Source organism: Urocampus carinirostris, chromosome 7 (assembly GCF_059441175.1).
Source record: "Urocampus carinirostris isolate Australia breed hairy pipefish chromosome 7, RoL_Ucar_1.0, whole genome shotgun sequence".
NCBI lineage: Eukaryota > Metazoa > Chordata > Actinopteri > Syngnathiformes > Syngnathidae > Urocampus > Urocampus carinirostris.
This window is the reverse complement of record NC_142355.1, coordinates 20261431-20287557: the sequence shown is the minus strand read 5'-3', so window position 1 is coordinate 20287557 and position 26127 is coordinate 20261431. Positions and strand designations below refer to the sequence as shown.

The following is a 26127-nucleotide window of genomic DNA, read 5'->3' as shown; positions in this document are numbered from 1 at the left end:
TCTAGGACGCAGGGCAAACGAGAACACTGCATATATGTATATATATATGTATATATATATATATATATATATATATATATATATATATATATATATATATATATATGTATATATATATATATGTATATATGTATATGTAACCGCGGTGTACCTGTCCCACCAAAGATCCAAATTCACGCTGGACTGGATGATGAGGTTTTTATTGCAGTTTCTGCAGATGAAATGAGTCACAACATTAGCTTCTCTGCTGGCTTTGATCTCTTTGATCTCGTTGGCTGCTCGCTCTGTAGACTCCCCAAAGCATATCAAAGAGCTTTCTTTTCAATTTACATAAAATACATTTTAGAATATCAATACATTTTTACATCCATTTTAACAAGATACTTTTAACAAGAGATCGTATAGTGTTTTTTTAACGTTTACAATGAATTCAACATATTTTTCTTTTAGTCTGAATTTTAACCAACATCATCCTTTTTATATATATGAGAAAATAGAAACAAGAACAATAATGAGTATAAAAACGGATACAATTTACCTGCAGATGAAATGAGTCACAACATTAGCTTCTCTGCTGGCTTTGATCTCTACAAGGGGAATTAACATTTTAGCACAACAGAAACAAAACGAAAATAAATCCAAACAGCTCGACAACATCAATCACATTACTGTGCATGTTGAGAGATTTGTCAGCTGTGGTTTTAATGTTTAAAATTAACTTTTTTTGTGGAGCACCAAAAGATGTGTCTTACCGTTTGCAGCTCGCTCTGTAGACTGCCAACAAACCCCGCCTTCCGTTCACATGTCAAAAGCCAAAACAAACCCCACCCCATACCAGCAGGTGGCACTGTTGGACTCATCATTGCAGGTCACTTACCAAAAACTATACACATATTTCAGCAGGAATTTCAATGAAACAAAAGTTATTATTACACCCGTTACATATATATAACTTTAAAGAATAAAAATATGGATGGAGGAATAAGAAAAAAGCAAACAAGGAAAACGGCAATAAAAAGAAAAGTGGGGGAAAAGAGAGCAAAGAAAAGGGATAGATGCGCATGCTTGAGGTTTTCTTTATTCTAGAATAAAAATGGTGAACGTAAGAAAAGGACTCTTTCAAATACCATCCAAATGCCAACCCAAACAAAAAATACGGATGAAAAAAAAAAGTTTATTCAAGCGCTTCTAAGAGAGACACATAAGTGCACGAGGCTTACAAGCAGCTTGACTGAGGCTGCTATGGTGATTTCAGCCAGAAGATGGTGTCAGTAAACAGACTATTTTGAAGTTACGGACACCGCCTTCAAGTATATTTAAGTATAAGATTTAACACATCCTGTGCGCGGGGGCCTCCTAATCCTCTCCTCCCTTTCTCCCTCACACATCTCCTCCTCCTCCTTCTCCTCTTCCCGGAGAGTGGAGCACCCAGAAACACGGGTAGCATCTCGTTGCTGTGACGTCACCGGAGCAGCATCAGCTGTTAGCTGCCGTGACTGCTTCAAGCCTTTTTATTTCCTCACTGCCCAAAAAGGATAAATTTATGAGATCCCCCCCGCTCCCTGAAATGGCTACGCAGGAGATACCGCTCAACGAGACTTTGACGCACCTAAAAACCGAATCCGAGTCGCTCAAGTCCAAACTGGAGGAGGAAAGAGCCAAGCTGCACGACGTCGAGCGTGAGTAGAACGGAGAGGCCGCCCGCCATTCACTCAACCATGTTTGTTTGTCGTTGTGCATCGCAACGTTTGCATTTAAACGAAAGGTGATGGTGCCCTGACACGGAAGACATTCTTTTCATGTTTTGTTGACGCTGCTTCGAAATATGTCGAGCTCGACACTGTCCTCCATCAGCCTGACGCTCTTGTAGCCTCTAAACATCATCTCTGCAGCGTAGCAACAACCTTGATAACGAAAATCCGGATTTTCATCCTTTCTATAGAGGGCCGAGATTGCCGTTTGCAGAAATAAATGGAGAAATAAATGAACATGTACATAAATCACACAAAAACCTAAATATATATACATATATTCATATATATATCACACAACTACCATGTATTTATATATTTTTACATGTTGTCATTTATCTAGGTAATTATTTTCATCTATTCTGCCGTATATTTCTTCATGTACTTTGTTGGGTATTTTGACACTTATTTTGTCATGTATTTTTTTTGTTTATGTATTTTGTCTTGTGTTTTGTTGTGTATTTTGACTTGTATTATGTCATGTATCGTGTCTTGTATTTGGTTGTGTATTTTGACATGTGTTTTATTGTGTACTTTGTTTAGTATTTTGTTATGTATTTTGTCTTGTATTTGGTAGTGTATTTTGGTGTGTATTTTGTTGTGTATTTGGTTGTGTATTTTGTCTTGTATTATGTCATGTCGTGTATTTTGTTGTGTATTTTGGCGTTTTTTTTTAATAACACATCCATCCATCCATTATCTGCACCGCTTATCCTCAGTAGGGTTGCGGGGGTGCTGGAGCCCATCCCAGCTATCTTCGGGCAGCGGGAAGGGGACAACCTGAACTGGTTGCCAGCCAGTTGCAGGGCACACAGAGACAGACAATGCACTCGCCCATTCACACCTAGGGACAATTTGGTTAGGCCAATTAACCTAACATTCATGTTTTTGGAATGTGGGAGGAAACCAGAGTGCCCGGAGGAAACCCACGCAGGCACGGGGAGAACATGCAAACTCCACACAGCAGGTTAGAACTTTGCTGCACACACGCTAACCACTGCGCCGCCTTGCTGCCCTGTAATAACACATTCATATTAAAGTAAAGAATTGGCTGAGTTACCTGAGCTTTTCACCTATTAGTTGATCAAGTGATGACTGGCAATTGTACACGCCCCCTCATTTGAATTATATTTAATCGTGACAAAATGTATCTATCTATCTACCCTGGTCATATCCCTCAAGAGGGGTGACCGACAGCAAGACAAACACATACAAAAACAAAGAAAATTAAAAAAGGGAAAAAGTAGCAAAAAAACACAAAGATACTTTTGGACCATGGCCAACCCAAATGCCCAAACACCCAAACAGGTTAAGTACCTCGGCACCTAAGTTGGTCATGCTTTCGCCCCCTCAGATAAAACGGGACACAAGAAAGCAGCCATTGTCACTCGGGTCAGGGTGACACAATAAACTTTTCTGTTCAACAGCAGGGTCCGACAGCTTTCACTGGTTTACCCCTGCCGCATCATACGGGTGCCCTGCCCATTCCTTAGAACATGTCTACACATCCCACTATCCTTTTACAACACCTCTCCACTCATTCCTATCACCAACCGTGACAAAATAAATGACATAATCAATGACAAAATACAGATAGAATACTTAAAAATACATGACGAAATACTTGACAAAATACACGACAAAATGTACAACAAAACACATGACGAGATACATAACAAAATACGTGACTAAATTGATGACAAAACACATGACAAAATAAACTATACACAATAAAATACACGATAAAATAAATGTAAAAAATAGATGACAAAATCTACAACAAAATACACAACTCAAATCAATGTTAAAATAAAAGACAAAATACACAATGAAATACAGGACAAAATACATGACCAGAAAACGGCCTGCAACTGGCTGGCTACCAATTGAGAGTGTCCCCTGCCCACTGCCCAAAGATAGCTGGGATGGGCTCCGGCTCCCCCGCAACCCTACTGATGACAAGCTGTGCAGATAATGGATGGATGGATGGATGACCAGAAAACAATACCAAAATACACAGAAAACTACACGAAAAAAGACGAAACAAACTACATAAGAAAATACACAAATTTCACGGCCAAACACATGATAAAATAAACGACAAATTCACAAAAATTACACAAAACAATAAAAGGCAAAATACAACACAGAATATATGACAAAATACATAACAAAATAAATGACAAAACGCATAAATATATGAATAATTACATTTTATGTCTTATATTTCGATGTATTTATTTGTGTGTTCATTTATTTATGAGTCATATATTTGTAGGTATTTATTTATACATTCATATCTTCATAGGGCAGGATTGGTCGACTCGTGGATTTCAGTTTGAATGTGAATCCAAGCAAAAAAAAGAAAAGAAAAACAAGATAATACCATGTTTTCATCCATTAAATGTGGCCCACAGCAGTCTTAATCCTACACTGATGTTAATCAGGTGGAGCTTTATTATGTCGTGCTTATGTTTATGTGTTCAGTGCACCAAGTGGCCGAGAAGGTGGAAGGCTTGGGCCAGTTTGTCATGAAGACCCGAAGAACTCTGAAAGGACACGGCAACAAAGTTCTTTGCATGGATTGGTGCAAAGATAAGAGGAGGATCGTCAGTTCCTCGCAGGTAACGCACATGAGAGCACCTCTCACGTTGTTGTTTGTTTGTTTTAAAGGGACACTGTGTCATATATAAACACTAGATATCACGTATGGTGTAGTGCCACTGAAAACCAGTGCCAAAAAGAACAAGGAAGAATACAAACTACGGAGACTCACAGTGACCAAAACTCACTATTCTATTTTTTTGCCCAGCCTTTTTGAGGTTTTTAGGTCCCTGTAACTGCAAGGTGGCGGACACTTGTATCAAGTCCCTGTCTGTGAGGCTGAAATAATGGAAATTTCCTAACCTATGAGTATTTGAACGAATATGTGATAGTTCATATATTTTTGCGTATTATCTAAATCAGTATTGTGGTTTTTAAATTAATAAGATTTTGTTTTCACTAAAATGTTGTCAAAGTCATTTTAGCTCAGGAGCCCCTGGTATAAAAAAACATTCTCAAGGAGGATTAGGAAATGAATGGCATAAAAAGTGCGCCTTAGCTGGAGGGATGGGGGTCTATTTGGAGGCTCACCATTAAATTATGATTCAGGGATGTAAGATTTGATGATAAAACGATTATCAAGATTTTATTTTTCCTCAATATTTTTTTACTTCTCCAATATTAAATCACTTGCAGTGTTTATCAACTGTGCATTTGTAAACAAAACCAAAATCAAACAACAATCAGATTAATTCCTGCTAGATAGGGGGATATTAAATCGGAAAGATATGAGGGAGCAAGTCCGTGTATGATTTTGTATACTACCAACAGAACCTCAACATCACATCTTAACCTAACAGCCAATGCAGGTTAGCTAAAATCGGGGTAATCTGATCAAACTTTCTTGTCTTAGTTAAAAGCCTCGCTGCAGCATTTTGTACCAGCTGAAGGCTCTTGATTTTGGACTTCGGGATACCGGAGAGTAGTGCATTACAGTAATCGAGACGGGAGGTAACAAACGCATGAATTATAATCGGTATCCGACTGAGACAGCATAGGGCGAATTTTAGCAATGTTGCGAAGATGGAAGAAAGCGGTTCTAGTTATATTCTTAACGTGTGTTTGAAAGGACAGATCAGGGTCAAATATGACACCTAAATTTTTGACTGAGCCACTCTGGGTGATATTACATTTGTCAATATTCAGAGCAGTTTTTGAGAACAAGTCACGGCATTTAGAAAGACCAATAATTAACATTTTGGTCTTTTCCGAGTTAAGGCGCAATAAGTTGAGTGACATCAATTTGTTTATCTCAGTGAGAGGATTATTGGTCACCTTGAGTCTACGTAGTTCGCATTCTTTCTTGTGCATTTTAGCACTCTTTTCAGTTGCATGACACAGAACAGTGACATCCAATTGTCAAAGTAATACACACTATCCCTTTTAAGATACAATGACAAAAAGAGATTTATTTTAATAAAAATTTCCCCCGAACCTCATCTTCTTTTCATCCTAACCTGCAGGACGGGAAAGTGATCGTGTGGGATGCCTTCACGACCAACAAGGTAACTAGTCTTTTTAACGTCGCACACTAAATAAAAGATGACGCCCTATTTGCGCTGCGCTCGACATTATGCACGTCCTTAACGGCTCTTCGGCTCTCAGGAAATCAAATTCCTCAGTGATGCAACGTTTGTTTGAGAAGCGCTGCATAAATAAATATCGATTGTTTCATCTCAAGAGAGACGATGCCATAACTGGTAGAGCGGCGCTATGTTTTGTTTAAGTTCACTGTGCCAAACGGCGGTTCAGGTCCAAACTAAATCCAAAAGAAACAGCCGTCTGCAATAAAGAACGCTTTGTTCTGCTTTGGAGAGAGTTCACTTCTGACATCAAGCAACGTTTTATGTGGATTGTTTTATACGAGGGAAGCACTCAGAAAGTCCCTTTCTGGTTTGTTTTGATGTGGATCAGGAGCACGCGGTGACCATGCCGTGTACCTGGGTCATGGCCTGCGCCTACGCACCGTCTGGCTGCGCCGTAGCTTGTGGGTAAGTTCTGCGCTGTGTGACGGGTTCTGGGTTTTCATTTGGCCTAGGTGGTACATGCAAATCAACTTGTTATATTTTGGAATTGATCTAAATGGAATGCACAAATGTATATGTCCTTAAGGTTTTTTTTTTCTAGTCTATCCTTCTGTCTGTTTGTCTAGCAATCGATTCTTCTGTTTATTAACTCAAGCGATGCAAATTCTCTGTTTTTCTATTGATTCGGAGTGGCGAGAAAGTAGATTGTCCAAATAAAGGCTAAAGACGATGAGCAGAATATTCTGGGCCCAAATGAAACAATAGCAGTAGTAATTCGCAAGTGAGCAATTAAAATGACTTGCGTTCTTCTACTAACAAAATGGCGATGCAGGAGCCAAAACGAAACTGTAAAGATGTAATTTCCAACGTAGCGAAACCTGAAGTTACTTTTACATTAAGTCTATATCCAAACAGGTTATAGCAGATGCAGATATGTTAACGCTCAAAGCAACTTTTGGCTACAAAATAAAGTAAAACTGAAATAATGGAAATGTTGTATAATCATGACTGAATACACATATAATTTACAAATGAATACATCATTTAATCATCACTAAATATACAGGGATCAGAATTTTCCGCGGATCCGCGGATTTCCGCTGTTTTTGAACCCCAAAGGCATTCCGACTTTTTCACTTTAGGGGGGGCTCCGCCCTGCTTTATTCCTGGACCCTGGCTATTTCAGCTGAAAATGAAAATCTCCATTCTGATCCCTGAATATAGGCTCTGACACATTTTGATATTAAAAAATATCTACCTACCTATCTATCTAGCTCTACACTTCTGTCACAAGCTAAAAACGGAGACAGAACCCAATAGCGTTCATTTTACTCAGTTTTATTGAAAAAGAGAGCAGTGCTTACTTCCACGATCCGATGATCGTTGGACACGGGTAGCTGATGGCAGGAACGCGGAAGTGGCGCTTCCATGTCGAGCGAGGATAGTCGTGGGCGGCAGGAAAGCTGGTCGATAGCCGGGACAGGGGAGCAGGGGCGGTAACGAGTCCAGAAAAAAGGTCGGCAACAAGTATCAAGCAGGAAACGGCAAAACAGGTCGATGGCCGGGACGGAAGAGCAGGGCACAAATGGGTCCAGACACAGGTCGAAACAGGTAACAGGCAGGAGAAAACAGGGCAGGAGATTGTCGGAGGGTCGGAGCTTGCCTAGCAAAAGCGTAGGTTCGCACGACGGTCTGACAGCTTCCTCTTGGAAGCCGGGGGTTTAAAAAGAGTCAATGAACCAATCAGTGCTCAAGGCTGTTGGCGCCAACGGGGCATTCGCAGGTGCCCCGAATCAGCAATCATGACAACTTCTGCCTTGTCAATTTTTTGCATAAACTAGCGTCTTTTAGTATGATCTTTGGCCTTTTGATAGTTTGATTATTGGTATTTTTTTAGAATTTTATAATTAGAATTTTACTAATCTTTCTTACGATAAAGTACTTTTTCAAAAAGTTTTTGGGTGAATATTAAAATGTATTAATTCATTCGTTTATTCCTTTATGTAATTATAGTATATTAAATAAAAGATGTATCTTGATTTTTACAGAGAAGAGATGTTATGATTGTATTTAGTAAATGTGAATTAAATTAAAATTACAGTTGAAGAGGTTTTAAGTTATTTCTACTTGACCTGGGTAAAGCAAATTATATTTTGAAAATATAGAAAACAGTCTACAGTATGACCGGCCAAATAACCTGGCACTCATGTTTTTGGGAATGTGGGAAGAAACCGGAGTGCCTGGAGGGAACCCACGCAAGCACGTGGAGAACATGCAAACTCCGCACAGGAAGGTTTGATCCCATGACCTCAGAACTGTGCCGCACACACACTAACCACTGCGCTGCCGTGTTGCCCGGCTTGCAAATCCTTATTTGGATAATTCAGGACATAGTAACTTAAAGACAAGCTATCCAACCTTAGCCACTAAGGAACTAGGTGACGTTTTTTTAGGGCGAGCACACAGGTTTTTTATCTTTAAAACCTTTTCAAAATATGATTTTTCTAAGATTAATTGCATCTGTATTCCATTGCAGTGGCCTGGACAACAAATGTTCTGTGTATCCTCTCTCCCTGGACAAGAATGAGAACTTGGCTGCAAAGAAAAAATCGGTCGCCATGCACACAAACTACTTGTCCGCTTGTAGCTTCACCAACTCGGACATGCAGGTCAGATTGGATGTTATTGCAAGCCAGAGAAGGAGTACACTTTGAAATGATATTATTTGGTTATGTGTTTTCATCCTTTTTATTTTATTTTGTTATCACCTATATTGTATTATACTTTAATTATTCAAGATATTTATTTTTATTGTTTGCTAATGCAATATCCTTGTCAAGGTTTCTTGATTTTCCTCATGCAGAGGTTTTTAAGTTTTTCCTTGCCCTCATGTAGGTTTTAGGTCAGGGGATGGTGTAATAATTAGTCTGTGGTTTGCAATAATCTGTGGTCTGGGCAGCCCTTTAGTTAGTATTAAAGTAGGGGTCCATCAGTACCTGTATGTCAAAGTAAACATTGTGAACTAACATAAAAATCACTGCCAGATCATTTTTCTCATGTGATAATTTAGAGAACGTTTAGGTTCATACCACCATGAGAACGCCTGATCTCGGGAAGCTAAGCAGGGACAGGCTTGGCTAGTACTTGGATGGCAGACTGTCTGGAAGTATCAGGTGCTGCTGTAAATCAGTAATTTGGTGCACGCACTGCTGCGACAGTACTGACTGTATTTGTATGTGCAACTGGTGAAAATGAATTCCCCTAGGGGGAGCAAATAAATTCAATTAAAAAATCGATGGAAAAATTAATTAATTTTCCTTTTACCGAGTTCTGAGAATATTGAACTTCAGATTTTCACTTATGTTTTTGACCATAACCATTTCTTTTATTATTTTACCAAAGAATATTTTAGAATAAGTCATAACAACGGGGGGTTGAATGCTATTTGATAAGTCAAGATGAGAAAACGTATCTGATTTGGGAGATGGCAGATAATTTGACTCAATTTAATGTAACTTTTCTTATTTAACGAAAAATAATTTCTTAATTAAAACATAAAATAGAAAATAATCATTTTTATAATAAACACAATTATCTGATTGATCAATATATGATATTCTGTTTTTCATTTTTTGTGTTTTACTTTTTATTTTCCACGTGTTTGTTATTATTTCTAGTATCCTTATTGTATGCATTATTTTTCTTATTTTACGACAAAAAAAGTTATAAATTTGATTTGAAAATAAGCAAAATGATCTGCCAGTGGAAAAAAATTTAATAACAACTCGCTTTACTGAATTCCAACATATAATTGAAATACCTTAAAAAGAAAAAAAGAACTTTGCGATAATGTGATAAACTTTCACCCACACGCAACAATAATTATCTATATGTATATATAAATATATATATATATATATATATATATATATATATATATATATATATATATATATATATATATACACAGTGTGTCCTACATAATGCAGGGTTGTGAATAAGACATATTTTACCACTAAATGGCAACAAAGAAGGTTAAATCTGATTGGTCTTTCATAAATGAATACAACACAACTGGCTAAATGTTGCACAGCCAAGACACATATGAAAAAAATTTGTTAAAGGTTAATAATTACCACTTCATCTAAGTAATAATGTCGTTTCAGCCTGCAGTACTGTACTCACCTCTTTTGTGTGTTACTGTTAATGCTTTTTATGCTGCGGGCAGTCAAGCTTTCTCACCTGTTTAATAATTCACTATAGCCAATCGGAGATCCACAAAAAAAGCAAGCCGTCTTTTCATTGTACATTTACTGGTACAATTACCCATCCTAGATCCTGACGTCAAGCGGGGACGGGACATGCGCATTGTGGGACGTGGAGAGCGGCCAGTTGTTGCAGAGTTTCCACGGTCACGCGGCAGATGTGCTGTGTCTGGATCTGGCACCTTCTGAGACCGGGAACACTTTTGTTTCGGGGGTGAGGCAAACATTTCTGACTTACCATATATAACGGACTAAAGAGCGCACGTGATTAAAAGCTGCATACTCAAATTTATATTCGTATTGACTACTGCGCCAAAAGACAACGTGAATGAGGGCTGTGTCGCGTAAAATGTGTGCCCTATATTTCTAGACTACTGCGTCAGGGCGCCATACTGTGGATAATAGGGCCAAATTGCAACACAAATGGGCCTTTTTGTGTTGTCGTCATTGGTGGTTTCCGCGGGTATGGATTAAATTGCATTCACTTGTCATTGTACCTCGAGGTTTAAAGGAAACTTCAATGACCTGACATTAACGCCAAAGATACGGAAAGAGAAGTGTAGCATTTTTGATAGATTATTTCCACTGCTGTTTAATTGGGATGTCAATATTCAGGACTTGGATTGTGAGTAAAAAAGTTGTATGCTGTAAAAGTTCAAAAGTGTTCTGTTAAACCTCCCGTTTTGCTCCTGTTGTACATATTATTAGAAAGGTTGACAAAGACATGGACTAATTTCTCTCAAAGGGCATCATCATGTTTCCAGACCCTGCGGTGTTTCTAGAGCACATGCATTGTGAAAAAGAGCAGCTCGCCGTTTTCATTGGTGCCACCATAAAAAGAAAATAAGCCACACCATATTCAAAGCCGCAGTGTTTAAAATCTAGCAAAAAAGTTGCGGCTTCTTGTCTGGGATTTACTTTTTTTACTCCGTTATTTCTAACATGGTGCTGCCTGCTGTTGTTTCTTTTAGGGCTGTGATAAGAAAGCCAACGTATGGGACATGCGCTCTGGACAATGCATCCAGTCTTTCGAAACGCATGAATCGGACATCAACAGTGTGCGGTGAGTCACAATCTTAAAATGGCTTACAATAATAAGATTACAAAATATATCTAACTATAATGCTTCTCTGCTGCTCTTAACAGTTATTATCCCAGCGGAGATGCTTTTGCATCCGGGTCAGATGATGCCACGGTGAGTTTAAAAAATAAATATTGTGGTTTATTTAATCCCTTATAGGTATTCCTCTGGTTGTATATAAGGAGAAACGTTCACTCCATTTAATTCAAACGCAATTTGGGTTTAAGATATTGTGTGCAATTCAGTAAGAAAACATTTTTTTCAATTTAAGTGACAAGTAGAGGTTTTTAATACTTCATGAGTTGCTGTTTTCTTAAAGCACCTTTGTGGGTTTTCACATGTTAGTGTTAAATATATTTTTAAAGATCTTCATTCATGCATAGTCCACCAAGGCTTATTTCTTTCCTTCGATGTCAAATAGTTCGGGTGAAATAAAAGACTGTTTTTGGGGTAGGGGTGGGGAATAGAGCTATACTGAAAAAGAGTATGGAGTTCCACTTCGCGCCAGAAGTAGCAGTAGTTGAAACTCCCTCAATGCACCGCTGGAACCCTGTTCACTTTTTAAAGGGAGAGTGCTTAATATTGAGTTCCTCCTAGTGTCAGGACCAGAACGGAAACAGGACCCACTCGCGTAACGTTTACCACAAGTGTTTTTGAAGGAACGGGGAAGGGGTGCGCCCATGATCCGGTGTTCGCTCTCGTACTCGGCTTGTGATCCGAACACGGAAGTGGATCTTCCGTAGCGAGCAATGGCGGTGTCAGGGGCGGAAAACTGGTCGGTACTGGGAGAGCAAGACGTGGTCAGGGTCGTAAACGAGTCGTAAGCAGGGACAGGAGAGCAGACGTAGTCAGCATAAAAAACGGATCGTAATTCAGGACGGGAGAGAAGACAGGGTCGAGATCAAAACAGGCCGTAGTGGGAGACAAACAGGAGCAAAAAACGTGACAGGCGTGAGTCAGGCTCGAAAAAGGGCTTACCGTGTAAAAACAGAGATTTGCAGACGGACTGACAAAAGTGAAAAGATAGCAATGGGTTTGAATAGGGACAGGGAGCCAATCAGAGTCCGAGGCAGTGGGCGCCAGGTGATACGCATCAGTAATCATGACACGTAGTGCTACAAAAACTTTTATTCAGTAAAAAAAAAACATTGGTTTGAATACTAGGAAAAAAATACATGAACTATCATACCAATCTTAATTTTTATAATATTATGACATGTTTGTCTTGCGTCTTTTGAATGAAAACTAGTGCCAACAGAGCACAGCGTAGCAGCACTAGACAATAGTGCCATCTAATGGTCAAATATTACACACTTGGGCTTTAGTGAATTTACTGCATGATTAATTCTACAATACAGAGAAAATCTTATACCACAGGCAAGAAACATTTTGCCCTTCTATGTAGCTCTATTTTTTAAAATGATTTATTTTTTAAAGTATGAAAACAAATCCTTTTAATACTGTATTGAATAATATATCAGGTTGTATTTCTCTGTAATATATAATATGGTTAAAATCTCCAATGGTGTTTAAAACTACAGATAGATTTGATTGTTTTTGTGTTTAACTTTTTTTAATGCTACAATATAATTGGAAAATAACTGGATTTGTTGTTATTTTAAACAGAAATAAAATTACTAAAAGGATTACCATTTTTTAAAATAAGCAAATAGTTTTTTATTTTTAATCTTTGTAAATGTATTTTATACATTTTACTGTATCACGTTGCAACTCAGAACATAATAACGATGATCAGCAAAATGATGTGAAAGGTTTTCACTTGGAGGTCGCTCTGAACGCGGAAGTGGGACTTCTGTGGCGAGCGATGGCAGTGTAGGGAACGGAAAAAAACGGTCGAAAGCCAGGAGAGCAGAATAGACGTGGTCAGGATTAAAAAAAAAACGTGTCGAAGCCAGGAAACAGACGGGAGCAAAAACAGGTGGGAGTCAGGGTCGAAAAAAGCTTGCCTAGATTAAACTGAGGTTCGCAGACGCACTGACAAAAGGCAACAGACCGGAGTGGGTTTAAATAGGGACAGGGAGCCAATCAGAGTCTGAGGCAGTTGGCGCCAAATGAGCGGGCACAGGTGCTTCACATCAGTAATCATGACAACGATTTATTTTTACGCTGCAATTTAAACAGCTTCACGAAATGAGAAAATATCTGACATTTTGCTTATTATCTTATTTTACTAGAAACAAGTTATAAACTTCTTAAATGTTTTCAAACCAAATAAGAAACATTATTTTTATTTTTTTGTGTTTAATTGATACGTTTGGTCTGTTTTCAATGTTGGACCCCTGCAAAGGAGGTTGAATAGGATGCCAGTTCATGATTTTGACTATTATCGTGTACATCATTGTCTCTAGCGGCCAATCATGCTGCTTTTCTTTGATTTCCACAACCTTTAGGGCAGATTTGCTTATGTAACCTAAAAAGAAAGAGTTCAGGGGAGGGCCTTGAGAACAGGTTGAAATTTCTTATCCGAAAGCCCGCTGTCCTTTCAAGTTTGAAATCCATAGCTGTCTTCTCTCCCTTTTTTGAGTGTCCGCTTAACTTTAAATTTATCAGTTATGTTACCTATTCTGCCGTTTTTGGTATTTTTGTTACAGTGCCGCCTGTATGACCTAAGAGCAGACAGAGAAGTTGCTATCTATTCCAAAGAGAGCATCATATTTGGCGTGTCCAGTGTTGACTTCTCTCTTAGCGGTAAAATTTATTTTGAATCAACTTTTTCTCATAAAAAGCAAACACAGCTCGAAGATGCAACAATGGTATTTGTGCACGCTTCCCCTAGGCCGACTTCTTTTTGGCGGCTACAACGACTACACCATCAATGTCTGGGATGTTCTCAAAGGGACTCGGGTGTCTATTCTGTTCGGACATGAGAACCGCGTCAGTACGTTGCGGGTGTCCCCGGATGGGACGGCCTTCTGCACGGGTTCCTGGGACCACACTCTTCGGGTAAACTCGGGATCCTCGTTCCTCTCTTGACCTTGGCACAAATGTCTCTTGTCTCTTTCGGTTTCAGATCTGGGCTTGAAGATTCAGACGTAGACGGAATGAAGTCAGAATCCCTGCGGACGCAAGAACTTTTCTGTTTGCTCACGTACAATCACGGAATGGACACTCGCATTGTGGTTGTACTATATCAAAGGCATTGTTTGTACTTAAGTCTCACAGCCAGATAGATTGACATATCACTCTGGATGATTTAGCCAAATAACGTGTTCCTATTATACTAGGATTGGATAAAAACTGCACAGAGGATCTATGATGACAATATAAGATGTATCAAAAGAGAAATGCATACTCAGCCCTTTGCTATCCTTATTAATGATCGCAAATTCCCTTATTAATCGATAATAAACCTATTTACTCACAGGAATACCATGACAATATTAGCGATATTACTATGACGTTGTCGTCTTCTACCAGTGACCAAGTCGATCTAGATTAGAGCCGAAATGGGCAAGATGAGATCAGTCTAACAAAATATAAATTTTATTTGTAATTATTTTTACTTAATGTATAAAAAATGTATACGGCGTACAAAATTATAGATGATCAGAAAACGTATAAAACACGAGGAAAACATATAAATCGTCAGGTATGTAAATGTATTGGGTGAAAAAATAAGACTAGTAGAATAGCATTTTAGAATAGAAGTGGTACAATAAAGTGATGTGTCGTATGAGCCAGATAAAAAGGGCATTGTTTATTTATTATTAATTATTTGGCACAAAATTAAAGATTTTGCTCATGAATATACTGTCATAGAAGTGCGGGAAAGCAAACAGAAGCTGAACTGTTAACCAAGTATTGGGGGAAAAGCACATTAAAATACGTTGTTATTGATCACATTGGTTTTTATTTGCCATGTTTCCACACATGTAAATCCCGTGGCTCAATATGCATAAACTGCATATGAAGTTAGTCACATATGTGCGTGTGATATCAATAAGCTAATTAATGGAATGTACTCTATTTCCTTTCAATGGCTGTTATTTCATATTAAATGCTTTTATTTTATTGTAGTTTAGTTTACAGTTATAAAATAAACTGTTTAACTGATATTATAAACATAATAAAGATGTTTAGATATCAACTGCCATTCAACTTTTGAGTTGTGTTTTTTTCCCCTCCCTCCACTGCCAATAAAGTTTTATTAAAAAAAGAGAGGACGTGACGTCATGACATCACAAACATGGCCACTTGCGGTCTTAGCAAGTCGATGCTAGTACTGCTTTACAGCGTTTAAAACGTATTATTGGCTGCTTGTGTCACACAAAGTGGCGGAGATGGAAAGAAAACTGAATCGGGGTGTTGTTTAGGAAGTAAAACCGGTTTCAAGTTGGCCAAAATGAGCGACGTAGTGGAGAAAACCCTGATAGCCCTACCGAGCTTGCTGTCATTCGACTCTCAACCGGGAACGACGAAACTCTCTTCCACTTCCAAACTGGGAAGCCTCATCAGAGGAATCACGGAGCTTACGTCCAAACATGTGAGTAAAGTGCCACTCCCAAGCTTTAATACAAGGCAACTATTTCAATGTAAGACATGAACATGTGCAGCATGCTGAGCTTCCTTAAAATATAGTATTTTTTCATTTTATTTGTGTATTTTTTAAACCTACTGATTCTTAATGCATTGATCCAAGAACCTCAACTGAGAAGCGAAGTCATGTTTATTTGTATAGCCCTTAATCACATGGAGTCACGAGGGGCTGCACAGACCACAGATTTTTGCTAACTACAGACTATTACAACATCCCCTGATCTAAAACCTACATGAGGGCAAGGAGTAACTCAAAAACCTTAACATGAGGAAAATGAAGAAACTTTAAGAAGGGACTGCACATGAGGTCATCCCCTTCTAGAATGACCAGGCTGCACCAGATGTTGCAATAACAAATAATACACAGATATTGTAAACATGAAATCTAGATCATTTATAATCCATAGAATATAAGTATTTTTAAAGCCTAGATTTGAATAGTTCCATTGAGGTTGCAGATCAAATCTCAGGGGGGAGAGCATTCCACAGCACTGGGGCCCAAATGAAGAATGCTCTCAAAGCATCCTAAAAATAATCACCAGAAAATCCTAAAATTAATCACATTTATTGTGTTGAATTATGCCTAGTTTAGATAAAACTATAGTACTTTATGAAAACATGTTTTCAATATTTTTAAGAGACAAACAATGAGAAGGACCGCAGAACTTACAAGTACACCCCTAATCTAAAACCAACATGCGGGCGAAGAAAAACTCAAAAAGATTCAAGTGTCTGTAATACGTGCAAAGCAAAACTAAAAAGCTCACTCATGCTATTTGTATCTTGTTAATAGTTAATTAATCATTTTAATTATGTACCTACTTTACATTTACTAGCAAATTTCATTTTGTCTAATTTATCCATCTATCTACCTACCTACCTACCTAACCACCCTGGTCATATCCTTCGAGAGGGGTGACCGACAGCAAGACAAACACCCACACAAAAACAAAGAAAATAAAAAAGGGAAGAAGTAGACAAAAACACACACACAAATATTTTGGGACCATGGCCAACCCAAATGCCCAAACACCCAAACAAGTTAGGCACCTCGGCACCTAATTTGGTCATGCTTTCGTCCCTCCAGATGAAACGGGACACAAGAAAGCGGCCATATCACTCGGGTCAGGGTGGCACGACACACTCTTTTGTTCAACGGCAGGACCGACAGCTTTAACTGGTTTACCCCTGCCGCATCATACAGGTGCCCTGCCCATCCCTTAGAACGCGTCTAAACATCCCACTATCCTTTTACAACACCTCTCCACTCATTCTTATCACCAACAAGAGCTCATTGAACCCCTAATACCCCCAATAAGCAGGTTAGCGCCTTACATGGCTGCACGGCCGCTATTGGGAAATGTGAAGCACACTGTAAAGCGCTTTGGGAAGTATTGACTTGAAAAGCGCTATATAAATGCAGATCATTTCATTTCATTTCATTTTCTCATTTATTTAACACCCATTTAATTATTGGCGGATTTTCCTCCTACATCAGGAGTGTAAAAGTCAAATGGACAATAAAATAGATGCCACAAGTCAAAGGTCGGACTGATTGAGGATGTTCACGATTTTAAAACTATGCATATAAACTAGTAAATATAATTGAACCTAATGAAAACATTCCAATATGATGAGATGAATAAAAAAAAAATCCGTCGGCCCTGTCAATAAGCTTCGCTTTTCAAAAAGCAACACACAAAAAAAACAAAAAAAAAACATTTTGGTGTATAAAAAATCCCATAACATGAAAATTAAATGAAAGAAGCCAGTATTATCCAGGCACCATCATTAGCCTTTAGTCTCTATATTAATAAAAGCATGCAAAATTTACTTAAGAAATATATAATAACAATTATTTATCATTCACTCAACTGAAATATTTTTTGAATTGTAAAAAATTGGATTGAAATAAAATAAAGTGCAAGAATCTTTTCATCAAAAACAATACTTTTTTTCAAGTAGAAGTAATGCACATTGTAAAAAAATGCATAATTATTGGTGTATTAAAAATAGTGACTCAAGATCATCTCAGATCCTGTAAAAAACCTGCTCAGGGGCAAGATGTGGTTCTCGGGCCTTGCCTATGACATATGTGCTCTACATCAATTTTTAAGCAGCAATGTCTAGTCATGTTTATTTGTGACACCCTTAATCACAAAGAGTATCAAAGGGCTGCACAGACCACAGATTATTGCAAACTACAGACTACTATCACACCATCCCCTGATCTAAAATCTACATAAGGGTAAGGAAGAACTCAAAAACCTCAACATGAGGAAAATGAAGAAACCTTGAGAAGGGACCGCATATGAGGTAATCCCCCTTCCAAGGATGACCAGGCTGCAATGCATAAGCTATAGAATAGAAGTGTCTTTTAAGCCTAGATTTAAACAGTTCCACTGAGGTTGCAGACCGAATCTCAGGGGAAAGAGCATTCCACAGCACCGGGGCAGAGTGGAGAATGCTCTCGAACTTGTTTTAAAGTTGAGTTTAGGTAAACAAAGAATGTAAAAGTTGAAGAAAAAAAACACATTCAAACAATGGAACCTAAATACTCGAAGGAAAATGTGTTGAAGTCGATTTGGATCGAGAACGTTAAAATTAAGAACAACTATTGTGTACTGTAAATTCAGGTGTATTATTTGCAATGTTAAAACTCAAACCAGGTGGTCTAAAGCAATTCATATTTCACAGTGTTTGAGTAAGATGCTGTGGTATTGAGTATTGTCTGTTTTTTTTGTGTTTATTGTTCCCCACTCACCTATTTTATCTTTCTGTTAAGGAGGAAGAGAAACTAATTCAACAAGAACTGACTGCAATCAAAGATCAAGCTTCATCTCCCAGCACATCTATGGTTTGCCTCATCTCATGTATTCTTCATCATTGGACATGAGTGTAATGTTTAATGTTGGCATCTTGTGTCAATCGTCAGAGGCAGATGAAGGAGCTTATGGTGCGAGCCATCTACTGTGAAATGTTGGGCTACGAGGCTTCCTTCTGCTATATTCATGCCATCAAGTTGGCTCAACAAGGTTCTGCGTTGGAGAAGAGAGTTGGTATGTGTTTGACATTATTTATAAGTAAATGATCTTTCCTCAATCTACAGTGTAATTTTGTTCAAGGCAGCAACTAACGACTATTGTAATAATCGATGATTCGGTTGATTATTCCTTCGATTATTTGATGAATTTAGTCTTTTAACACATTTTAATTTTCTCCTTTAGACAGATAGGATAAATAGTGCACAAATTAAAGAATATTCTATAATAAAAAACAAATTTCAAAAAATCCAACTGTTTGTCAAATAACTTAACAATAAAGAGAAATATATTAAACTGTATGCTGTACACCTGCAATTGTGTAATATTTTATTTTCCTATTACCGTATCCAAAGATCATATTATATTTAAACTTATACAAAACAAAGAAAGAGCAATAAATGAATTTTGTGTCTAGAAAATATCCACCCAAAAATATCACAAATGTAAATCCACTTTTCAAAATATTGAATATTGAATAAATATTTTTTGGGGGGTTAAATCTTTGAATATGATAAACGTTCCCGATGTGCAAAATATTTATAATATGCTTAAGAATCTGTCCCTTGTGTTGATATAAAAGTGTCATCATTTTTCTTTTTACTATATATATTTTATTAATTTATTTTACGTATTTTTCCTCTGTATTTCTGCAGCACTTTCTGTTCCCTTGAAAATTGTTAACAATGTAGTGTCTGACTGTTCCATGCCAAATTTGGTTGTAATTGTACAATGTTCAATAAAAATGATTCAAAAAATGAAGGTACTTTTATAGAAAATATCTCAAAGCCCTTTCTGCCGGACTAAAGTGGTACTACAACTTTTAACTTCTCAAGAAATTGCAAAGCACTTTTTTTGCTTGATGCAATGTGCTTAGGGGCGCATGGATTGCGCAACACGAGGAATGGATGAGGTATTTAGTTGCCAGCGCTTTTAATGATCGAGTTTAATAGATTTTATAGAGTTGTTGTCGTCCTATTTTTTTTAATAATCGATCGCATTAAGACATATACATTTCCTCTTCTTTATTCAAATATTGAAGTAAGAAATTGTGCACAAAATAAAATATTCTACAATTATAAACGATGAAAAGTCAAATAACCAAAAAATACAAATGTAAGTTTTACATCTGCAATCATATACTGTACTTTTGTTATGAAGTGTTAAAAAAGAGGCTTCTTTGTTGTTTAAGGGGCATGAATTTTAGGAAGAAGAAAAAATGCAAATCTGAAAACCCAGTAAATTTTCGACATTTACAGGCAAAAGTAAACCTGACCACGATCAGATTTGCTCGTTAACTCACTCTTCCTTCTTTAAGAACTTTGCATTGCAATTCAAAAATCTGATCATGTCAATGATGATCATGTTGAGGATGCTCTCAGTGATGGCAACTGCTTGCTGTGGCGTGCATTGTCTTTCTCATCATTAAGCTGGTCATTGTTTGCTTTTTTTGTGATGAGATGAGACAGTATAGCATGATTAGGTATTATGGCACAATTTACACAGACACAATAATCACTAGACTTTTCAAGAAAAATAAAACACTTGATTCCTAATCTAAAACCTAATACCATTGTGTGCGAGGTTTTTTTTTTTTTTTCCCCGGAAAGCACAATTAACCACTGCTTATGATGATAAAGGTAACAGTGGTGGGCTCTTAAAGGCTAGGGTTAGGGTAGCCTACTGTGTTTGGTGACATCTTTATGGTAATATTATTGTATTGTTCAGCTGTTGTTTTTGTTTGGAAATATTTTTTGTTCTTTCTTGTTAATGAGTGGTTGATGCTATTTTTTTCTCGGGCTGAGCCCAAACAACTTCATTCATTCATTTAACAAAAAAAGTATCCCTTTAAAATGCACACGCCCAGTCATTAATTAGCTAAAAATCAAATGCTAGCATCAAGCAAGCTATCAGACTAACGTTATGTTTCCTTACTTAATCACTTTGCCATAAAACAAAAACTTGGTGCTTAATGTTTCAAACTGTATGCAAAAGTTAAGTATTTTTTTTAAATACAAGGCACAATTAAACAGTGCTTAAGATCATTTAACCGAAATAAAAAGTATCTTGCACACGCACACGAACGCAGTCATCAATCTGCTAACAAGCAAAAGCTTGCATCAGCAAGCAACCAAATACTAACATTATGTTTCCTCACTTAAAAATGCAAACAACAAACGAATAAAAACAAATAATGTAGTGGCTTACCCTGCTACTGAGCTCCTTTTGTCCTCGTCGGTGACGCCATGATTCATTTTAGGTGCTGGCTTATCATTGTGGTGCTCCCGTGCCATATCACTTTTGAAATTTATTTATTTTATTAATTCATTGCTTTGTGAAGTGCTCCCACACTTGTGCGGACTTCGGTCAAACTGTTTTCCCTGTGTCTGTCATGTTTCATTAGTTGATTCTCCTGTAGCCCCTGAAAATACCACCTTAGTTCCCATTCCACCAGCGCTTTAAATCATGTATTTTATCGATTCGTTGTTGCAGCCCTAATTTTGATAGAATCTAAGCATTTCAGGAATGTATGTCTTATCTTGACATGTTGAAAGAATTTTCATTTTTGGGGATTGTTTGTATTAAGTTTTATTTTGATTTGTAAAACGATCTGTTTTAGAAATCACTGGATGCAATTTAATAACAATAAAGCCAAAATACAAGCTTACTTTAACGACTCAATACATATTCTTATCTAGAGCTTTGCCGATCCAAACTAGAGTAAGGTTGGGCGATCTTGTCAAATTTATATCTTTGGTATCAGATGAAAAATATTTTTTTACTCCTCAATTTTAAAATGTCGTGAAACAATAGTTATTCTGCCCTCTTAAACATTGCATTTCTAAGTTATTGAATAGAGTACAGTTTCGGTACACTGTTTGAACTCAGAGCTTCCACGGTATCTTTTGGTAAAACATTTTGTCTATCATCTCTAGGTTACCTTGCGGTGGCTTTGTTTCTGAATGAAAATCATGAGCTCCTCCTCCTCCTTGTCAATACGGTCTTAAAGGTTGGTTTGTGGTTTCTATTTTTCAAACAACTGTTTTAGTATGAAACCAGTAATGTCGATGCTTTTATATATTTAGGATCTCCAGAGCACAAATCTAATTGAAGTGTGCATGGCTCTAACTATTGTCAGCCAGTTGTTCCCCAAAGATATGATACCTGCAATCCTACCTTTAGTGGAAGAGAAGCTCACTCACCCCAAGTAAGCAAAGGCATTTTTTGGTTTGACTGAACCATGACATTTATGCAGCACTCTTTTGCAGAGAAATCATCCGACGAAAAGCGGTCTTGGCACTGTACAAATTCTACGTAATCGCACCCAATCAAGTTCAACACATCCATAACAAGTTTCGCAAAGCTCTGTGTGACAAAGATCCGGGTGTCATGACAGCTTCTCTGCACATCTACTTGCAGATGATCAAAGTACGCTTTTTGGGGGATTGTGTCAACTGAAAAAACTTTCCTGTGACCTGCAGAAAATATACACTTTTTTGTTTGATTTATTTATTTTTTTGTTCTTGGTTTTGTCCCCATAGGAGAATCCAGAAAGTTACAAGGACTTGACTGTCAGTTTTGTCACCATATTGAAGCAAGTGGTTGGTGGAAAACTGCCAATGGACTACAACTATCATAGTGTTCCTGCTCCTTGGCTCCAAATCCAGCTCCTCAGGATTCTGTCCTTACTTGGGAAAGATGACCAAAGGTAACTGACGTTTAATGGACTTGGCCATCCAATGCTGTACTTTGAGTAAGTTTATTTTATTTTTGTGTTTGACACAGTACAAGTGGAATCATGTACGATGTCCTCGATGAGTCCCTACGAAGAGCTGAGATGAACCACAACATCACTTACGGTATTACATATTTTAAAATAGCAAAAATTGTTTATCCAGCGCAACTTCAATTTTGATCTTTCCATCGTCTCTCTCCAGCCATACTGTATGAATGCGTGAAATGTATTTACACAATTCATCCGAAAAACGAACTCCTGGAAAAAGCTGCCAAATGTATTGGAAACTTTATTCTATCGCCAAAGATTAATTTGAAATACACAGGTAAGACCTGAAAAGAACCTTCACTGCATTTTTAAATGAAGTCTGTTCACCAAAGTAAATGTTTGGTGCCGCTTCAGGTTTGAAAGCGCTCACTTACGTGGTCCAGCAGGATCCGAAACTGGCTCTGCAGCATCAGATGACCATCATAGAATGTCTATCTCATCCAGACCTCATCATCAAGCGTGAGGTCAGACACGTGCTGGCTTAAGTTTGACTCCCTTAGGTGAATAATTATCCTCCTATTACTCTTGTCTGCACAGACAGTGGAGCTTCTCTTTCGGATCACAAATACACAAAATGTCACAGTTATTGTTGAGAAAATGCTGGAGTTTCTACGCACCAGTAAGGATGACTACACTACAATTGATCTGGCCGGGAAGGTAGCAGAAGTGGCTGAAAAATATCCTTTGGAAGTGAGATTTATTTTTTTTACATGTACTTGATATCTTATTTTACCTTATCTTCTCTCTTCCTTTATCTTCTTGGCTCATACCTCACTGTGAATGTGTAAAACTGGAGTGTCATGCCCAATTTCGTTGTCACAATATGTTAACCCATTTTGTAACAATGACAATAAAGGTATATTCTATTCTATTCTATTCTATTATTGTGAATCTGGTTTTATATTTATTAGCAATGCATTTGAAATTAGCATCTTTGCTGTAACTTGTTTGCCCTGGCAAGAAAAATTCCCTAGAAAAAAAACAAAATTCTGTTTTTGTTTTAACTGTAACAAAACGTTTACTGTGATGTTAAAAAGGACAACTAAATGTAGCCACACCCGTCTAGATGTAGGAAATTTACATTTTAAATATGGAAAAATATATCAAATAATGTGAAATCTAATTCATTTTTTAAAGCACATGTTCTTTTATCCTGTGCAAGTGGCTTCTCGTAAAAATAACATTCAAGAACATCACAAAACCGCAGAAGGGCTCTGCAAATATTTTTTACCCTCATGTAAATTCAGCGTAAAAATTTTGATTTTATTAAGAGATTACTTTGTGCAGTCTGTCAGTTCAAATTAGCAATAATTCACTTCACCCACTAATGGTGAAGTTTAAGTGCCATTAGAGATGTGACTAATTTGTCAGTCATCTAGCGGTGATTAGTAAGTGTGCAACTTGAAACTACAGTCACTTTTGCATACTTTTGGATTTGCACCTAGTGATTTATTTTTTAATGTAATTATAATTCTGAATATTTTTCATATGCCAACTTTGCTTATTTTACATCTATTTCTCCACTTCCTTTTATTACTTTATACTTTCTTTTATTTTACTTATTTTGAGAAATATGGTTTTCTGTGTAAAGATGTTTTTTTTCAAATTCCTATGTCAGTGGCTCACTATGTGTGTTATGCAGCCAGTTCTTTATCCCTTTAGTACATTCTCCAGGATCTCCAGTCATCCAAGTCAAAGATTGGATTAAAGGCACTTGATTTTTACTTCAAGTCAAGTCATATTTCAGTTTGTTGTATCACTGTTGTCCAAAATTGGCAAAAATATGTGAATTGTTAGTATTCCACGTCTTATTTTCCTATGAAACATTATACATATGCACCTAACAACAAGTGGTTCATTGATACCATGAACACAGTCTTCTCACTGGGAGGTGACTTGATGCAGCCCGACATCCCCAACAACTTCCTCAAACTGATATCAGAAGGTGATATAACATTTTGTGATGTAAAAGTTCATTTATTTTTATAAATCAACTCTTCTCAACCTCACTTTTTTCCTCATTGTTCAGGATTTGAGTGTGGGGAACAAGACAAGATGTTGAGGGTTTTTGCAGTGGATTCCTATGTGTCACTGCTACAGGGAGAGCCTGGGAAGTTACCTCAGCGCTTCCTGCAAGTCATCAGCTGGGTGAGTGTGTTGTGTGTTGCCAATTTATTTTGTTCTCCTACATGGTTTGAAATTAAAGAGCCTTATAGTGTTTTTCTTTTTGTGTTTCAGGTTCTTGGAGAATATTCTCATTTAAAAGATGATATGGAAACTGCCACAGTTGTGAGACTTCTTTCAAAACTATTAGAGTTGAAGCAGGCCAGCAGTGAAACAAAGAGCTGGGTGCTCTTGGCAATGACAAAGCTCGGTGAGGGCCACGCAGCTATACCTGAGCTTCAGGAGATTTCCGAAACTTATAGCAGCTCAATGGACACGGTGCTACGACAAAGGGCCCAGGAACTGCAGAACCTCTCCTTGGACCCTGAGTTGTGGGCCAGCGTGCTACCTCGAGATAACTACATGAAGCCTTTAGACGTAACATGCAGTAACAAATTTGGCCTTGTTGTACACCTTAAAGTGAACCATTCCAAACTAGTGAAGCTAACTTTTTTTTTTGTTACAGGTTGATTCCTCGTTGTCGTTTTTGGATGAATATGTTTCTGAAGCGTTGGCAGCTGGTGCTGCTCCTTACATGTCTCCACATCAACGACAAGAAGAGCTTCCTCAGGCTAAAGGTTCAATACAACTTCCAAATGTATTGTTATGTGACAGTGGCTGACTTTTTTTTTTTTTTTATTGCTTCTTTAGCTCTAAGCATGGAGCCTTACGGCCTTTCACTACCTATCAGCATGCCTTTGGGAAGTTTAGATGGTCAACAGTCTCCCACTTTGCCCTCAGTAAGCTCTGGACTCTCAGGTGATGGCACCGGCCACTCAAACAAATCCAGGTTTGTGAACATTTTTTTTTTAGAGATAAGCTTGCCTTGAAGAGAAGGATCATCCAAAGCGTTGCTACCACCCATTAGCACTAGTTGGTATTCTTTATAAATTCTGAGCTCCAAGTTGAACACAAAGTTTTAATGGACTCAAGTAGCCACTGCCCCAAAAATTAAATACATCTCATAACAAGAATTTTCCTCACAGGGTGCTAATTTTCAGTTGCAACGTGACTATATTTCTGCCCAGCAGTCTGAAAGAGTAACCAATCTACCTCTACTCTCTGTTTCAGTGCCACAACACTAAAACTAGACAAAGTCAAGCGGGTGTGGGGGAAGGAGGGCTACCTGGCTCAGAGGGAGGCTCAAGAAGAACCTGCCAAGGTCAAAGTTACAAGTCCAGTCTGGTCAGCAATCCAGATTGGGGAAATAAGCCCTTCACAGAACCCAACTCCGACAGCTGCTGCTCAAGAGAAACAGAAGCTAGCATCGTCTTTGTTTATTGGCCTGGATTCACAAACATCTTTGTCATTGGTAAGCTGAAAAATGTGAAGCCTTCATTTTACTGCTTGGGCTC

General features: G+C 37.7%; 2 protein-coding genes across 2 annotated transcripts in view; both read left to right on the top strand.

The window, feature by feature from the left end:
• The first annotated feature begins 1353 nt into the window (after positions 1-1353).
• gnb5a (guanine nucleotide binding protein (G protein), beta 5a) lies at positions 1354-15341 on the top strand. Its single transcript, XM_088340069.1, has 11 exons — positions 1354-1679; positions 4239-4375; positions 5819-5860; positions 6270-6346; positions 8418-8550; positions 10217-10360; positions 11118-11209; positions 11293-11341; positions 13840-13936; positions 14025-14191; positions 14259-15341. Exons 1-11 carry the CDS (start codon positions 1544-1546, stop codon positions 14268-14270), a joined length of 1086 nt encoding a protein of 361 aa, XP_088196195.1. The 5' UTR covers positions 1354-1543; the 3' UTR covers positions 14271-15341.
• Positions 15342-15408: 67 nt separating this feature from the next.
• The window catches only part of ap4e1 (adaptor related protein complex 4 subunit epsilon 1), a 16620-nt gene continuing 5901 nt past the window's right edge, over positions 15409-26127 (top strand). The window contains exons 1-17 of the mRNA XM_088340070.1: positions 15409-15731; positions 18570-18641; positions 18720-18843; positions 21762-21835; positions 21912-22033; positions 22095-22254; positions 22368-22534; positions 22612-22685; positions 22764-22886; positions 22964-23073; positions 23147-23286; positions 24442-24554; positions 24639-24757; positions 24848-25150; positions 25239-25350; positions 25424-25562; positions 25844-26084. Of these exons, the coding sequence (XP_088196196.1) occupies positions 15591-15731; positions 18570-18641; positions 18720-18843; positions 21762-21835; positions 21912-22033; positions 22095-22254; positions 22368-22534; positions 22612-22685; positions 22764-22886; positions 22964-23073; positions 23147-23286; positions 24442-24554; positions 24639-24757; positions 24848-25150; positions 25239-25350; positions 25424-25562; positions 25844-26084 (2334 nt within the window). The 5' untranslated portion in view covers positions 15409-15590. The remainder of the gene's footprint in view (positions 15732-18569; positions 18642-18719; positions 18844-21761; positions 21836-21911; positions 22034-22094; positions 22255-22367; positions 22535-22611; positions 22686-22763; positions 22887-22963; positions 23074-23146; positions 23287-24441; positions 24555-24638; positions 24758-24847; positions 25151-25238; positions 25351-25423; positions 25563-25843; positions 26085-26127) is intronic.

Excerpts from the sequence above, each read along its gene's own strand:
- gnb5a (XM_088340069.1), top strand. The coding sequence starts at position 1,544 with ATGAGATCCCCCCCGCTCCCTGAAATGGCTACGCAGGAGATACCGCTC. Across the intron at positions 8,551-10,216 it reads TCACCAACTCGGACATGCAG|ATCCTGACGTCAAGCGGGGA; the intron begins GTCAGATTGGAT and ends TACCCATCCTAG. Across the intron at positions 10,361-11,117 it reads GGAACACTTTTGTTTCGGGG|GGCTGTGATAAGAAAGCCAA; the intron begins GTGAGGCAAACA and ends TGTTTCTTTTAG.